This window comes from Fulmarus glacialis, unplaced genomic scaffold (genome assembly GCF_000690835.1).
Source record: "Fulmarus glacialis isolate BGI_N327 unplaced genomic scaffold, ASM69083v1 scaffold45899, whole genome shotgun sequence".
NCBI lineage: Eukaryota > Metazoa > Chordata > Aves > Procellariiformes > Procellariidae > Fulmarus > Fulmarus glacialis.
Window position 1 is genome coordinate 1,606 of NW_009233442.1, and position 18,373 is coordinate 19,978.

General features: G+C 36.2%; 1 protein-coding gene across 1 annotated transcript; it reads right to left on the minus strand.

Annotated features, from left to right (window-relative positions):
• Positions 1–4,640: 4,640 nt before the first annotated feature.
• On the minus strand, positions 4,641–13,030 carry RAB8B (RAB8B, member RAS oncogene family). The gene is made up of 7 exons (XM_009585317.1): positions 12,960–13,030; positions 11,718–11,778; positions 10,275–10,352; positions 9,102–9,191; positions 8,236–8,301; positions 5,989–6,039; positions 4,641–5,487 (listed from the first exon to the last, which is right to left on the minus strand). Exons 2-7 carry the CDS (start codon positions 11,718–11,720, stop codon positions 5,395–5,397), a joined length of 381 nt encoding a protein of 126 aa, XP_009583612.1. The 5' UTR covers positions 11,721–11,778; positions 12,960–13,030; the 3' UTR covers positions 4,641–5,394.
• Between the last annotated feature and the right edge of the window lie 5,343 nt (positions 13,031–18,373).

Consider the following 18,373-nt stretch of genomic DNA (forward strand, 5'->3'; position numbering starts at 1 on the left):
AAAAGAATCATTTAGGGAAAAGGCAATTTACCAGCTTATAAAAGCTGGATACCTTCTACACGTGTACCAACAACTTGCCTCTGGTCTCCAAGTGTGCACTATCGTATAGTAATTGCTAGTCCGCAACCAAAAATAGATCCAAGAACTGTAATAAATCACCATTTTTAAGCAGTGTAAGTATGCCTGCTATTTCCTTTTAACAAATGGAGAATGCAAATGTATTTAAAATGTTATTGGGGATGCAGATGCATGCCACTAACTTCTGTGAGAACTGAAGGACTTGCAGAAGTGATTTTAGGACTGCTGAGCATCTAGAACAAGTTCAGATCAACGGGATCTGCAAGATAATGTTTAAACAGCTGGTCCTAAAGCAGCAAACTTGTCTGCCAGAAGCAGTCTGAAAAACAACACACAAAACAAACCAAAACCAACAAATAAGGTGTAACAAGAATGTAACTTTAGCTTTCTGTTGCTTAAGGTAAAGAGGCAAAACATCCTTTCCGCTAAATACAGTTTATTAGATGAACATGTAAAAAGCACAAACTTTAGAAGCTACTTGTCATCCATGCGTTTCCCATTTATTCTTTAGGGTGCCCACTTGGGTGTCTCAACCATTAATCTGCTTTTGTCTTGGGTAGACAAAACCGTTCTTTCCTTAGGTTCGCTAATTTTCATACCAATTGTGAGTTATTGCCAAACCACAATAATTTGGAAGTCAAGAACTATTCCTAATATAATAGCCAACAAATGTTTCTGTCAAATCCCTCAATATTCAGTGTTGAAGGAAGCTGGACAAACAATATTTGCTATATTAATTAATTATATTTGTGCCTCAGGTTACTTAGGAGTCATACCTTTCACATAACACTGATTAAAAACAACAACAAAAAAGAAAATGTTAACAGCTTAAGTGAGTAGACAATTCTTAATCAAATTTGAGATTGTGTCTCATGTTATCCTTATTGGCATTGCTCAGAAGTTACTTTGGAAGGGTATTTCATGACACTAAATGTCTGGAAAAATGGTTCCTTATGAAGCTGAAGGTCAGTGAAATAATATACTTAGATTTAAGCAATCACTACAGGAATAGAGGATATTTCAGGAGAAATCTAAAGAACAGTCAAGTTTAGGAACAAGCAAAGCCACACAAAAACCCTTGTGGTTTGCCACTGAAGTTAAGCAGATGCAACCCAGCTGGACACCTTTCCACAACAGATGTGTCGAAAATAGAGTGGAAATGCCAACTGTATAAAAACTACATGGAATATTTCATACAGAATACTCCAAATACTTTTAATTACGTAACTTTTATTTGAGACACACGTTGTAAAAAAGTTCACATGGAATAATAAAACCATTGGAGTGTGAAGTTTTTTTTTAAGGGTTGGGTTTGGTTTTTTTGTCTATACACATCAATACACAATTAATGATTAGGTTTACAAGTTAACCACATGACAAGTTCACTTTTATCTGCAGGAGCTTTTCACATTACACCTTTATACCAGAGATAAAATGTGCTTAAACACACACAGTAGAACACTTCTATTTCAAAATTAAGCATTTTCTCAAGGACTATCCTTTTTATTCTGAATTTAGTAGCTATATAGCATTAAAATAATGGTAATTGAAGTTTTATTTGCAAAAATGTTCATAAGGCCATAGGAATGCACTAAAAAACTTAAATTCACCAGAAACAAGAAAAATAAATGGAAATCCTGCTTTTGTGTAAGAAAGAAATACAAGTTTTATTTATAAGAATGAGAATGGCATAAGCAGTTCAGTGAATGGAGGAGAAAAAAAAGACCTATTATCACCTACAGACCAATCCTTAAGTTTAACATTGCAAAATTTCAGTTACATTAATAGATAACCAAACAACAGATGCATTTTCACAAATAACACATTTATGCATTTTACATATTATTCATGTACTTTCAAATCATTATCCATTCACAATATTTTAATGTTATATGTATACTCAAGACTCCTTTATTCACTTGTGAAAATGATCCACTTAATTCACTTGACTTCAGCAAACTAGTATGGGAAAGATACTTACAATGGGAAATACTTTCTGTAAAAAGAACTACAGGTCTGAAAAGTCAATTAGCATTTTCTGAGACTGTCCCCCAAATAGAAAAGTGAGCTGCGTTAAGTTTCGTGAGTCGTTTAAGCTTTAGCAATAATAGAACTTCCAGACAGTAAGTAAAACAAATGTTCTATACACACTCAACAGAAACTTCTTGTGCATGTTTTGCTGAGCTAAAATTGCAACGCACTGAGACCAGTTTGTTTTTTGTTTGGCTTTTTTTTGTTTTTTTTTTTAAAACCATTTAGAAAAATATCGGTCAAGATATAGTGCACAGACATGGGGCTGAGGGAAAGATTTCATAAAACTCCAGAGCATAAGCAGCATTTTTGTTTTATTGAAATCCACCAAAAAATGTCTGCCTTTCCCGAAAAGTTAATGGCAATTTCTGGAACAAAACAGAAATATATTTGCTGCTTAATGAGTAATAATTATATGACTTTCATTCTAATGGACATTAGACTACTAACTAGTTGACTGAGGTATAGTTAAGAGTCCTTCAAAATCTAGATTATATAGTCTTGAGCAAAGTAGCAACAGAGACTGCACAAAACAATCATAGTGATATTAGGAAAGCCTGTAGTACCCAGCATCTGATGCATAGGCAGAACATATCATTTATCATCACCCGCTTGTCTAAAGGAAAATATAGCTAAAAAAATTCCCAATAAAACATACAGCTGATTTGCACGCTAAGGTACAGCACATTTTTCAATGTCTGACAAGGCAGACTGTACACAGAAAGAGGTCTATACTGACCAAAAGTTAGCACACCGATAAAGTGCAGCCACTCAGCCATTTAATACTGCTGGAGAATAGGGGTGGGGGCAAAACAACAAAGAGAGAGAGAAATCTGCATTTTACCTTATCCATAAGACCACATGAAATTAGAATTCTTCAGTTTCAGCAGGGGACAACAAAATTGCATTAAATTCTTCTACAAATAGAAAAAGATGAACTTTACATGAACATTAAGCAAAGTGAAATATTTACTGCATTATTTTATCATGCATAAAGTGAATTTCCTATGGTCTTACCTCACATTTATGTACAGTTTAGCACAGCTAAATGTAAGAAAATAGCAAGTTTTTTTCTCCCCCCGCCCTCCCCTCCCCGAGCAGATACCCCAATTCGCTGCTGCTTCAAGAAGCACTTCATAGACTCTACTACTTACAGGCTCTTTCAAAGGGAAGTTCATGGAGACTAATATTGAATGAACATTTAACCACACAGCGAAGACAGGAAAAACAATACAAAGCATTCTGTAAACGGTGCCAAACACAGAACATGTCAGTTTTGGTTTGCAGACAACCCCTGAGATAAAAATCAAAGTATTACGACACCAAATTAAGTCTGAATTAAATTACTGAAAATAAACAACATTCATAATTGGTGTCACAACACTTTCTGTATAGAAGCACTTTTTTTAACCATACAGAAAACATAACTGCTTTAGCCTGTCTGAGAAAAACATCAAGGGTAGACAACAGAGCAGTTAGGGTTGCTTTGTTTTTTCACTAAACCTTGTTGCCATGAAGATTTTTCTGTTTTAGTGCAGCAACAGCAGTTTATGAGATTCACCATCTAGTTACAATAACTGTTTCTATTAAACTACATGTGGGGACAGGTTGATAACCACTTAAAACTTTATGGAACCAGCTACTAATGTTAAGCTTTTTAAAATCAAAAGTCTTTAAATCTAATGCTATTGGCCCATTCACTTTCAAAATATTTACAACGGACCCAGAGATGACAAATTCAGTACCTGACACCACAAAATGAAGTGGTTATCTGTGGTAACAACCAACTCACTGTTTACAACTCTAGACAATGTAGTGAAGCAAAAGCAAGCATGTCAGACGTTAACTTTGACAATGACAATGCACCTATCCCCTAATAAGAAATATGCTGGACACAAACTTGTAGTTAAAGCTTACAATGGTCCAAGTTTGGCACATCAACAGAACTAAAGCACCTGTTTTAATTGCTCATTGAGAAAATTTTTCAGAAGACAATAAAAAAGTAGTAGAACAAAGACTAGGTTATACAATGCTTAGTTGAGTAAAAAAGGCAACTACGTTTCAACTCTGCTTCTAACAGTCTAGGTCACTGTACCAGTTTTTGATGAAAAAATAACTTAACTGCTTGAGCAGCCCAAAGAGGGCTTCACACATTCAGCATTAACTGCATAACTAATACTACATTATAGCCCTAACGTGACCATTTCCTTAGTGCCAGAACTTGATACACTTTAGCAACTGCACCGGAAGCTCGTTTTTGGACACCTCTCTTGTCAAGGGTCAATGCTTACGGACATTAACGAACTATCCTTAGAATTACAGTAGAAATGGAAGTCACCTTTAGAAGCAGTCATTTCTGAACAAATGAATCCACAAAGAGGTTACTCAAAACTCATGCATTCAGCTTCCACAAGCCACTTAAGTGATAGCGATGAGGCCAATTTGTGATGATGATTTCAACTCCAGAGTGTACTTCCTCATCAGAAACAAAAAAAGGTGCAGACAGTTTGAGCTAACAAAGGGAAGTTAAGTGAGGAAAGACACTGTGTTTATTCAAATAACTGAAAGGTGCATCTGTGAATCAGACAGTGACTGGCAATTCAGAACACAACTTTGCTAAGTCTGGTAAAGAAAGAAATGCAACATACTACATTCAGAATAGAAGCCATAGCTTCTGCATGAACAGATTTGTGCATCTAAGAGACAAAACCTATACAAATTGTTAAATGCCAATTGTTACAGTAATTCTCATCACTAGAGCATCAACATCCATACTGCAGTCATGGCCACAAGTATACAGCATAGAAAATAATGGAAGTGAGACTTAATTTTTCCCCTGGCTCTTCTGCTTGAAAATAAATTTGTTTAAAAAGAGAAAGAAAAACCTGCACAAATCTGTTAAGAATCTTACTTACAAGTCAAACTGTGCAAATACAAATGTAAGATTGTGCTGTAACAGGCAGTAAGAGGCCAATATGGATGTGCAAAGTTAAAAGAAACATAGCAGCGTTGCAACAGGCAATAAAACAGAAAGTAAAAAAGGAAAACAAGTTAATTCTTGCATTTGTGTCTCCACTTCATAGCTTCCATATCTGAGAAAGAAGAGCCTGACAGGTCAATAGGCTTAGTGAACAAAATCCGCTTGGTATTTTGTGTATCGCAGTCTACGTTCAATGGAGCTCTCAGCAGCAGCTTGGTGGTATTATTTCTGAGGCTTTGTGACCCTGTGCTTTCAAAGAAGCAGAAAAGGTTCTAAGTGTGCTGCAGTCTATCATTAGAAGTTCATCAAAGTAGCGTGCATCGAAAGAAGCTGCTCTTCTTAGATCGATTTTCTGTTATTTTTACTGGCCCACCTGCCCCTGATGAACTGCTGTCATTCTGAAAGAGAAAAAAGAATACCAACATTGTAAAATGCAGAAAAAGTAAGTCTAGCTTTCCTAGTTTCCCTCACCACTTCCCACCCTTGCAAAGCAATTACCAGAGCAGAGGTTTGTTGCAACTTGAGCTCCTCAATTATGTAGACTCTGTTAATCACTCAATAAAACTGCCTATTTTAAGAAGAAACATTTATCCAACAACCCAGATCTCAAGTATTAGCTGAAGGAGTGACTACATAATTTGTCATTTAATAAAGCAAGGATCACACTGTTACATTTCAAAAGAACACGTCAGTTTCAGGCTGCCCAATGTTAATGTTCATGCAAAATAAAGAACAATTACACACTGATGTGTAATAAAGTGTGATAAAGCACTGTTTGCTCAAATTTGATCTAGCATCCACTGTAATTCTCAGATTTTTTTGGTAGGGCTACTACTCAGCCAATTATTATAGCAGTCATTTCAATGTATCTAGTTTGTATGCCAATTGGAAATACAAACCATTTTTCTGTTGAGCTTTGTCATAATGTCCCGTGCAAGTGTGAAAAATGCCTGGTGAGGAGTGGAAATAAAAAAAAAAAAAAAAAAAAAAAGAGTTAGTCACAAGTCACATTAAAGACAAGATAGATTTGGAGTAGCCAGATACATTAACAATATTCTGTAGGCCACTGCTAGCACTTTGAGTAGCGAGGCACTCTATGTACAATAGCTGTTTACTTAAAACTGCCATAAGCATGCTTTAGCAAAAAACCTATTTCTTTTTAGTCTTCATCCCTCCAATCTTTGAAGCAAGTGAATGGACTTTCCCATCACATACCTCTTGGGCAAATTAATAATTAAAAAAAAAATCTGCTGAAGAGAAGGCTGTATACACTAATTTTTTTTTCTCCTTCCCCCAAACTGTACTGTGCATCGCAACTAGAAACCCACAGAGAGGTTTGAGGATGGCATGCCTGGGAATTCACATTAAGGTTAGCTTGCTTTCTGTCCTCCAAAAGTTTTGCTCCTGGGCTACCTATAATGTTATTTATGCTTCCAACGTACCTACTTTAAAAAAAAAAAAAAAAAAAATCACTCCGGCAAATCTCAGCATCTCAGACTTCAATGTATGAAGGAGTAAAGAAACTTCTGTAGCAGAAAAATTCTGCAATTCTCCAGAAAAGAATTCTCCAGGGAAAAGCAAGATTTTAGGCTATCTGGAGATATCAACAATCCAAGGACAGTTCCAGAATGTAAAAAACTGTAAACATTTCCCCTCTCATTGTGTTTGGAATATATCCAAAGACGGACACTCATTTAATGCAAATAAATCACAACAAATAAATTAATTCACTTGTGATCACAAGAATATCACAATTGTGTTATTTCCCACAAGTTAAGCATTTGGTGGAAAGAAGACTAAATCGTTACTTGCTGAATGCCTATACCAGCTGCATTTTTTAATGCTTTCTTCACTATTCATGTGGCAATTAAAAAACATATTCAGATAGGCAAGTTATTTGGAGTAAGCACAAACTAATGTTGTACATTTAGTGACCTACAGGACTTAAAATGAAATTGCAGGGCATGTCATGAAAGAGCAAGTCAACCACCTGGAGGAACTAATGAAGAAGATAGGTACTTTTTATTAGGAGACTATAGTTATCCACCATCGGTATTAACTGCTAAAGTTCACACTTCCATTGTCTGCTGTAAGAATCACAATGACACTGTGAAAATCAGGTCAAGCACTATTCCAGATGCAGCACAATGCAAATAAGTCCATTCTCACTATATTGTATAACAATCATCCTACAATCAGGAAAAAACGCTTGGGAGGCACAGCATCAGTCATGTTATTTTAAAGTAACAATCTCTTTAGTTTCTAGTTAATTTGTTAGCTACATGATCTGAATTAAGTATGTATTTGGAGGACTTTTTAAAGGTATCCCATCAATACACGTGGAAAGGCTTTTAGATGATTAGGTACAGGAACAACATTTAAAAACAAGTCTGCCTTATCTGAATGAATGAATCTTAATGTAACTGCCTTTTGATATCATATTATTTTCTTGTCCACGCTTTTCATAGAGTTAAGATCCTCCCCCCACCCTCCCTGAGATGACAAGAGTGATTCATGGTAAGATAGACTGGAGTTGAGCCACTCTTCCTTCCCATTCTATTTCCTTATGCTCTCATAAATCAGGATCTTGTGTTTTTAGCACAAAATTTTCTTGCAGGAAAACATTGCAAGTCTATAGTTGGAGTATTATAAGCCTTCCTCCTCTAACATCAGCTTATGACAGTCTATGCTGATGTTCCAGTTAACATACAAATCTTCAGTCTCATCTGCATAGCACATATTTAGTAGTAACCCGAAGGCTCCTTGATACAGTAGCATGTTATTCTGAAAGTAAAGAATCTTGAATCCAATTTCCTGCACAAAGCATTGTTCTAAAATTACACCTATTCCCTGTCCAAAAGCACTTGCAATTTAAGTAGCAAGGCACAGAAGTCTAAAACAACTGTTTGCTACGGTAACAGTAAACCCGTCTGTTAACACCCATTTAAAAAACAATTCCAGACATTACCAGAAAACAAGAAATGCTAGATTTTACAGTAGCTCTCTAAATATAACAAGATTGGTGACCCATGAGCACAGTTGGGACTTCAGGTCCCAGATCAGGTCAGAAAGCCCAATAGATTATGAAACATGCCTCCATAGAAGTAGTTCAAGAAACACACCTAAGAGTAACACCCATCTCTTACCTCTTCCACATTTATGCTGGATTTTGCACTTGTCTCCAAAAATTTGATTCCATAATCAATTGCTAACTGGAAGAGAGGTTAAAGTTTTTCAGTGTTTTTGAAGTTCCTTTGTAAAAGTAATGTTTCACATAGGTTCATAATAGAATAGATGCTGTATGCTGCAGCAAGCTTTAAAAACAAAACCAAAACAAGCTTCACTTCTGCTTTTCTCTTGCAAAAACATTAAAGTTACTGGACAATTAGACAAAATATTAGAACAGGCCATACCCTCATGTAAATTCAAAACCAACAGAGATTAATTGCTCACTAAGACTTGTTTAGGACCTAAAAGAACATTAAGATAGAATCTTCATTGATACGGATTTATGGACAAGATAACTACATAAAAATCATCCCACAAGTTGTGTTACTAGCAACTACACTACTTTAGCCGTGTACATGATAGATTATACAGTATTTTTACTTGCTTGTTTGTTCTGCAGAATAACTAATTACTTAAGCTTTAATAACAGTACTTACGAGAAGAGTAAGTAACCACCATGGTGAATTGAGTACCAACATGATCAAACTATATACAAAGCTTTATATTGAGATTTAGAATACTTCATGCTATAGCAAAGGTCAACATTCTTTACAGGATCTCCCCTTCAAGACAATAATACCATTAAGTTTATTCAAACTTGGAGACAGCCAAGTGCTATTTAAAAACAAAAAACCCAAACCTGGCATCCTATAATATATAAAAGTTTCTGAAACAAGAGGTCTGAGGCCCATTATCTCTCATATGCCTGAAACATACCAAATATCCAGCAGCCAAAATCCTAAGAAAAGTAGACTTCTAAATAAGGTAAGTCACCAAAGCTTACCTTCTCCCCTTTTTCTTTTGAGACTTGTCTTTTTTCATTCATATCACATTTGTTACCCAGGATCATTCTTTCTACATCTGAAGAGGCATGCTGAAAGAAGAAAAGGTAATCTCTCAGAAACAAAGTGCATCATTATTTAAAAGAAACTTATGTGTCAAACTCATCCACAAATGAGTATTTTATTTTTAAAAAGTTATCTAATGTGAAGGCATTACTCAAAGAGACTGACTTTTGAAACAGGCAATTTAATATTTAAATATTGAAATAGGTTGGAATAAATACTGCTAGATTAAATTTGCCTAAGTGTTATTACAGATCAAATACATGAGCTCTGTACCAGGTTGCACACATGCACAGGCACTTGGCTATTCTGGAAATGTAACGGTACATACTTTACATCAAAGTGGTGCGTGGACATCTGGGGTATTTGGTTGGAGTATCATTATGCAATACATTTGCATTTTTAAAATAGATTATTAATAAAAGACTAAGTAATAATCAGCAAGAGAACTTCAACAAGAGAACTTTTCTAGCCCAGTCACTATTGGATCAAATTGGTCACTAATACAGGAATTTTGCTTAAGAGCCAAAAGAAAAGCCCATGGATTTTATGTTTAAGGGAAAAAAACAGTAAGATTCTGTTAACTAACTACAGCTTCACTAAAATTAAGGTTTCTCCTCCAACTTCATAATGACCTATCGCTACTTGACAGCATGTACCATTAAATAATTTACAATAAGTTAGCAGGAAGGAAGCTTACCCAAGACCAAATGAAAAGGTCAAAAATCTCTAATTGGACAAACACACAACACAGTAACAACTGAAATTAGACAGATCTGTCATCATCTCAGTGAAAGGTACACACCCTAAGCTCTTGCTCCTTCCCATTCCTTAGACACACCCAAAAGCAAAAAAGAACAATAAAAGTCATATAGTAAGAGCAGTTTTGAAACACTTTATGCTTACTTTTTAAACTTAAGTTTTCTACTTGCTATCCCTAGATGAACGAGATAATATTGTCCCCATTAGTAATCACTGCTGCATTCACTGCACAGCCTAACTTGGCCATATATGTTGGCTACTATAAAGAAAGTGAATAATTACTTGATTATTATTTGTCCCAGGGAAATCACAAGATAGAACGAGTAAGAAGTACTTTCCAAAGCACCTACCTCCTCTATGTTTCTTATCCAGTTTTTTATGTTGTCAAAAGACTTTTCATTTGTGATGTCATACACCAGCATAATTCCCTAAATAAAATTAAGAAAATCTAGTTAGATGAGCTAGGACTATGGGTTGGCTTTTGATGTATGCTGTTGGTTTGATTACACTTGCAAGAAATGTTAACATACAACTTATGCACCTATAGTCCCTTCTCAAAGCATTACACCACTGCTGAGAATTTACCCAAAATACTACTATTTAACATCTTTTGCCACTGTTAGAAGTCAAACACACCACTTACATGAGGTTTTAAATTATTAGCCTGTAGTCAGGAAAAGTTTAGAAATTCTACTACAACAGCAACCAGGACTCTATTGTTAAAGTCAAGTTTAGAAGCAGCAGCTTTAAGTAGTCAAAGATGACAAACCTGTGAGATCCAATCTGCTGGGGCCAGTAGATACTTACAGCGAAGCTGACACTAGGTGCTCTCCCAGAAGCTTTAGCTCTTTCTGACAGTTATGTATGTATACTCTCAACAATTAGCAAAGCATGGGAAACCACACAACTGCTGCATTAAGGACGGATTGCCAGGTTCACCTCCATTCCTTATTGCCTTTCCAATCATTCCTCATAGGACAAAGAAAAGTCCTTGGCTACGGACTGGGAAGTGGGGAGAAGACCATGTCACTGCCAAAACCTTTTTAAGTACTAGAAAGCTCTAACACAGAGCCACAACCATCACTAATTTTCCCCATCTGTATTCTGTAACAGTGGAGTTATTTGGACCCACAGCCAGCCTATGAATGGAACGGATCTGTTCATACAAAGCAATAAGAATGTGTAGTAGCAGCATAGCTAGTGATCTGCAAGTTGAAACGAACAGTGTTCCAACATAAAGTATCTCAAATCATAGCATTAAGAACCATTACAGGCAGTTGTACCACAAAGAGTCCAGGCTCTAAGTCAGTTATTTGACTTCAAGTCATTCTTAATGGAGGAAAAAGTAACAGTAGCTTTTGTAGGTAATTGTATTTCTAGCCCAGATTTTGCATTCTCCACTGGCTGAAGGAAAAGTAATTCAGTGAAATATACTTTTAATATTAAAATCATTGATTACCTATTTTTCAAATATTTTTAAAGGGGTTGATTGCATTAAAAAAAATTGTCTGATTAAAGCTTGGCAACTTAGCTTTTAATCATAATCTGCAGAAGTTTTAATTATATTAAAATACGAGTTGAGGTTTCATCACAAAAACAGGACTAGACAAAGTACCAGCATGTTTAAAAAATGAAAAACAAAAAAACCCCAACCAAACCACAAACTTTATTCCCCGCATCCCAAGCCACAATTATCCGATCCTCCAGTTGAAGACTTACATGATATTACCTTAAGAACAGCAAACTAGTTACACTAGTTGTGCCTAATTTTTTTTTGAAGTGAGAGCACTCACCATGGCTCCTCTGTAGTAAGCTGTTGTGATTGTGCGGAATCTCTCCTGGCCTGCTGTATCCCTAAAATTCAGTGAAAACAAGTATTTGTTGGAGGTAATCTTTATGCTCTTCTGTATTTAGAACTGTCTTTTTAAACAGAGTAACAATATATTGATACTCACTCATTACGAAAAAATAACCATTTAGAAGCTGTTTGCACAAGTTTCTTCCACCCTCAACATCTTCCTTGCTCCCAAGCTACCCTACTTACAACAGTGGTTATAGCAGCACCATAAATATGGCACAAAAGCGTTTAAGTTTTCATGCAAGCAATAAAACTCAGCACTACACAGCCTTCCCTAGAATAATTAAAAAAGGCAGCTCTGATGTATCCAAGTCCTGCATTAAACAAAAATTAAAACGTGCAGCAGTAAAATATTTTAGGATAGTGCATTTCCACATACAGTTAGCCATTAAAATCAGCCACTATACCTTAGTGTGCTGATATTTTATCCTAGATGACTTCAAAGCAGTATCTGTCTGTGAGTGAACAAGAGGACAAAGTGTTTGGCTACTAGTCACACCTAGGGGGAGCTGAACCCCAAAGGCCTGACAAAAACCAGCTTTTTGACTTACATTACAGACAGAAAATTTGTACCAACCACTTCTGGCACTTCACTTCCTTAGTCACAAGAATTCTGGCTCGCATGCAAGTATCACAACTATATTCTCCTATAACTTGAGAAATCAGCAAGAGCCCTACATTCACTAGTAGCATTTAACGAGTTTGGCATGTGTAATAATGCTACTCCAAAAATACTCATCTGCTGCTATCAGGAGGCTCAGTCTCTACTAACCCACCATGCAAGGAGTGGGAGCATTATCATTCACCTGTGCCTCTGAGTACAACTAGGTATCAAAGCATCAGAGGAGATTACATTTTATTGGGTCGCATATTTTAGTTTACAGCTATGGAGTTAATACTTCTCTTCCACACGGATTAGCTAAAAGCGCATTTAAGAGGACAGCTTTTGATAAAATGGGAAGTTGCTGTAATGTTCACATGTGAACAGGCTATTTCCTGTGCTACTGAAGCAAAACCACTCCAAGAGCAAGCTAGAAGAAAACATAAACCATATGGACAGCCCATGAATAAAAGGTATGAAACTTCTGGTACACCCAGGCTCAAAAGCTATGAAGTATTCCTCCTCAAAGATTAATTCAATACTCACTGAAAACTTAAATTACTTTGGAATACTCACCATATTTGTAGCTTGATTTTCTTTCCATCTAATTCTATTGTTCTGATCTTAAAGTCAATTCCTGCCAGAGAAAGAGATACTCTAAGTCTTGCAATAAATGGAAAGGAAGTGTTCAGTTTTGTTTTGACAATTTGGCAAGAACAAACTTAGGCAAAAGAATTATTCTGAAGTTGTCATTTCTTCCAAACACTAGGAAGTGCTGAGGATGCACAAAGGTTTTCAGCTGCATCCAACACGTCAAGGATAAATTATCCTGCACAATGAAAACAGACCAAACTCAGACTCAGTACTAGAGGTAGTCAAGATTATGAGAGGAAGATTTAACCTCAAAATTCTTCCATTTTACACCGATAAGGTCACTAGTTTGAATGTGTATTTTTCTCAGCTTTTGACTACCCCCTGCAGTTCAAGTCAATTCCCTAGAACCTCTGCTGGCTCGGAGGAAAAAAAAAAAAAAAAAAAAAAAAATACTACGACCCCTTAGTTCCTTTCCAAAACTGGCATCTACTCTTGAAAACTGATGTTTAATCAGCAATCTAATCAGACATCACAGTAAATGGTAAAGCATCACAGGAGATAAAAGCTATACAGATAGTTACTGAAGGTGGCTGAAGTAGATTACGCATAGGACTTTTTCAAGAACACCAGTTTAAGAGTAACTTATATTTTCTAGGAAGCTCCAAAAAGTATCAAGAAAACAATTCTCTCCTTTCCCCCCCTTACACTTCCACATGGTACCCATCAGTTCTGAGATTGATTTTCAAGACAGATTTTAAGCCATGGGTGAAAAAAAAAATGAATTAATTCAGAAGGGCTTAATAATGTCTTAAGATTTAGAGGGATCAAACGGATCTATAAATCAAAGCCATGATTTCCAAACAGACTAGCCTTTACCCTGAACTATTTTAACTTTTGCGTCTCAACCTATACTATAACATAGCTCATACTGAGACTGCTCAAGTCCCAGTACATGACTGCCAGATTTTTGAATCCCAGGACACCCCCTTGTACCCCCTAATTAATCTGTTTTGAAACTAATGGCCCATTTTTTCTTCACTGAATCTTAAATAGTTACTTGATATTTAGTCATAGTTTGTAAAAGATTTGGGGGGGGTAGGGTAGGTTATTTTATTTATTTAATGTCTTCTTTCCTCAGATGTAATTTAAGTGACAATTATCAAGAGTATCTTAATTGGGAAAATGCTGTTTCTAGTTTTAAGAATTCATCCATCACTTAAACAGGAAGCTACGGAATTTTTTAATACACTACAGTAGCATTTGAATATGAAATATGGACATTCATTAACTATTTGACTTTCATTATTCTCACAGGCGATATTAGTATTTTAATATACTGAAAATACCAAGTTTCAACCACTTAATCTTGATGTGCTATGGATACGCAGCTTAGCCCATTAGTTAGAATACAAATTATGAGCAGAAATATCACGTCAGCACTTTTAACAGCATATGAAACTAATTGCATTCGTTTAAAATGCCATGACTATTGCTACAACTGCAATTTCCCAAGATTCACTTGTAGATTTACAGGCAAAAAGATACTTTCATTAATTCACATTCTTCTAAAAATGACATAAGAATGATGTGTACTTTAAAAAAATCCTTATTACATGTAACAGAAGTTTGGCAAGTATTTCCATTTTACATTTGATAGGATTTTGTGTCTCCCTTGTTGTAAAGATTTTTCTCCTAACTAGGTGCAACACCTGATGAAATCACAGGTAATTGTATTCGGGTCTGAAAACAAATGACCTTTGCTCTGAACAGATTTTCTTTTGACCTCAAGGGTTATACAGCACAAATACAGATTTTTCTGGAAAGGGTATTGTATCGTGGACAACAGCAAAATAAATCAGTTTTAAAAGCGCCTTTGTGTCTAGGCCTGAAGTCTTAGAATTAAGTATAACAACTATTGGGAAAACTAGGTTCAGAGACTACTGTGGTTTAAAGATAATTCTGTATGTACTGTCAACTACTGAAGCTAAGACATATCAGCATAAACAGTGAAAGACTCCTGTAGGGATGGTTTTCTGAGAAAGCAAGCTTACGCTGCAGTTCGATATTTATGTGCACCAATCCGTGCCTTGCACAGACTGGTTTCTTGCGGTTAGTAATTTCCCTTGCAGCACCAAAATGATTTATACAACCATTCCTTTGATCACTTCTAAAATTCAGAATCTGCACAAAAAATACCTTCTCGGAACTTAAGATTTCTAGTAGGAACTTCACCACAATTCTCAAATAAAGATGAATTTCAAAGCTAAAAGAAGAATATAAAGGGGAAAGCAATAAATGCCTCTGTTATGATACTAAGAAGTTTAAGAAATGCAACTGCAACTGTTTAGAGGCTAAAATGAACTAGAAACTGGTGTTTCTTTTGTTCTTTCACTTCAGTGACAGGAAGTGGTGAGCTGGAAACATTCGTAGAGCAAGCTTGGTGACATGTGCTACCACTTCCTGCCAAGTACACTTGCATAGCTAAGTACGAGCAACATTTTGGTTACAGTTGAATTTAAATTATGCCATGTAAAACACTCCAATGACTATAGTATTTCAAAAGTAATTATTGACAGAAAGTTTCCTTTATCAATGAATTCTTATTTTGCACAGTCACATGCTGGGATACAAAAGTTTGAAAAGATACTCGGGCCTAATAAAGAAGTCATTCACGAGTCAAAAAGTTTGATTGCAGAGGACCACACGGCTTTCACAGTTTTGAAATGCAATGTGCAATGTTGTTCTCTCCAGTACGGAGAAAAAGCCCAGAAACGTTTGGACGTCCATCTGAAGTTAAGTTTTAGAAGCTTTTAGAAAACCCAGATTAATTCTTAGAACGCAAAGGCTAACAGCATAATTAATTTAAGTGCTAAAGCAGAGTTGCCACACAGAAGTCTGACACACTAGTGTCTACCTAGCAAGTCAGTACATCTTAGATATGGATACAAGAGCATCTGTTGCAGGAATCAGAAACTTGCAGTCTGCAGGGATGAAGTCCAAGTTGAGACCCAAACTGTGCGTTGGTTAGGACAGTAATTGCTTGCATTTCCCTTCCAGCATGGGGTAAAAGTAGCTGAGGGACTTTTCTTCTTCAAAATCCTTTTGAGATCCTTGCTAACTATAGGCCAGGGATGCATCCTCTCTCCTCACTTTACAGTCTTTTCTCCCATAGCTTCCAACAAAACTCTGTCAAAGAATACACTGAGCAGAGAAATCTGCACACTAAGAAAAAGTCAGTGTCACTAATGCCACATAAAGACTTACACAAAACCCCATGAGAGCTGCATGTTGCCGTATTTACCTTGTATCTCTACACAAAGCTAATAAAATTCACCAGCTAGGCTATACGATTGTCCAACACCACATAGCCAAGTATCAGAGGCCAGGGAGACTGGCCTCACCTAGGCCTCTTTTGGTTTAAGCCGAGAAGTCATATTCATCTCATACACAGAAAGCTCTTCTGCCACTACTTCTTCCACCACTCCGCTCCCTAGTTACACGTCCCTTCTTATTCCAGCCAACCCAGGCAGATTTTGCCCATAATTAAACTGTAATGCAATCATTTTAAAGAGATATTGCGAAACCTTCATTACAATACTAAATATACAGGACTGCCCAGCAGTACATATCGAGAGGTTCCTTTTCCAGCTTTAGTACCAATGGTTTTCTACTATGAGCCTTAACAAAACTTGTCTGACGCAATTCTTACAGGAATGTAAGGACAAACTGAGCAGAAATGCTGAAACAGTTCATTTTGCTACTTTAGTTTTTAGAACAGTAGCTTACTCTCAAGGCATCGCTGTTACTCTTTTGTTCTCCCCTCATCGGTGATTTTAACCCTGTAGTCATCAGAGCTAGTATCTCAGGTTTTCCAGTGCTGCAGAATTAGCTTCAGCTAGGTGTCCACTACAACTTTTCCGTACCACTGTTTGGACATACAGATTGTCTTGTTTCTTCTTTTAAACAAAATTTCTGTTGCAGAAAATGCTACAGCACAAAGAAACCAAACCGAAGTATTCTGTCTGGAGCAAGTAAACTGTTACAACAGTACCAGCAAATACTTCCTGAAGGTAAAGGTTTCTCTGGTCTTCAGTCTGCTTAGCAAGAAGGTACTGGAAGGGCCATATTCTTGAATAATACGAGTAGTGAAAGATAGACAGAAAAGAAACACATACAAATTAATGTAAAAAAAAAAAAAAATCACTTAGCAGCCACTGGCAAGCAAATATTAGAACTCTTAATGTTTACCTGTATTACACAGTTAACCAGTATTTTAAGTTAATTTTTCATGTGGCTCAACATCAGTTTGCAGCAGCTGGACCTTACATGTGAGAAAGTTGTATGATCAGATGACAATTCCTGTTGATTTTAACTCAAATTGATTTAACAGGTTTCCCATTTCACTAAGTTCATAGAGTCTGTATATTTCATAACGTTTTTCTGGTTCAGCTGTAGCAAGAAATCAGCCAGGAAATCAATCCCTTTGAGGATGCAAATAAATGTCAATCTCTGTTAGCATACACTAGCCTGTATATCTACCACAGTACAGTATTTCTCCATCTCTGGCAAAGCAATACTTTATTAAAAAAAAAAATTAGTACTCAGTATACTAGCATTTTAAATGGTTTAGTTGTTTTTTGATGTTTGTTTTTAAACATACAAGCCAAGAGAATTTTAAAAAGTGATTAAACATTAAAAATTGGCAAAGAAGCTGTGAAAAGATTAATACCCGATTTGCTTGCTAGAAAGAGTCTCATTTTAGACTCACCTATCAAAGAACGTAAAAGATGCACCACAGTATCAGATCTTGTTTATCAAACTAAAAATTAAGAGATCTGTTTTGCATGACCTGCACATAATAAAACCCCCACCCTCTTAAAGAAGTTATTGTCCTACTTATCTAAATCTTACCTTACTCTTTTGAAGTAAGAATGGAAGACGTAAAATTAAATGGAAATAAAAGATTTTTCCAATGGGATTCCCTGAGAAACAGAAACTTTGTGACACTTATCACCATTGGACATAGATCACAATAAAAAGGAATTAATTACAAGATGGGGCAAGGAGTCAAGGTACAAAGTCTCATTACCTTTTGAGCAATACAGCATCAGAACAACTGGAATTTATGCATCAACTTTCAAGCTGGGCTTCCTCCAACTTCACAGCATTGGTCCTTCCTATCCTACTGTGTTTATATGTGGGGTTGTGGGGGGTTTTGATTTTTTTCAATGGGCAGAGCTGGAGCGGGAGAAAATTTTGCAACTTCTTTACTGCAAGACACAACACACAAGAGTCTTCAAGATATACAAAAGGAAAGGAAAACATTTTCCTGCAGTCACTCGGAGTTAAGGCTGAAATAAAAGCAACTTAGAAATGAGCAAGCAGATTTGTAACCT

What these genes read in the sequence shown, in the direction of transcription:
- RAB8B (XM_009585317.1), bottom strand. An exon ending in GGATAAGAAACATAGAGGAG is followed by an intron (nt 9,192 to 10,274) that starts GTAGGTGCTTTG and finishes TTCTTCTTTCAG; the next exon opens with CATGCCTCTTCAGATGTAGA. An exon ending in CAAAAGAAAAAGGGGAGAAG is followed by an intron (nt 8,302 to 9,101) that starts GTAAGCTTTGGT and finishes CCTCTCTTCCAG; the next exon opens with TTAGCAATTGATTATGGAAT.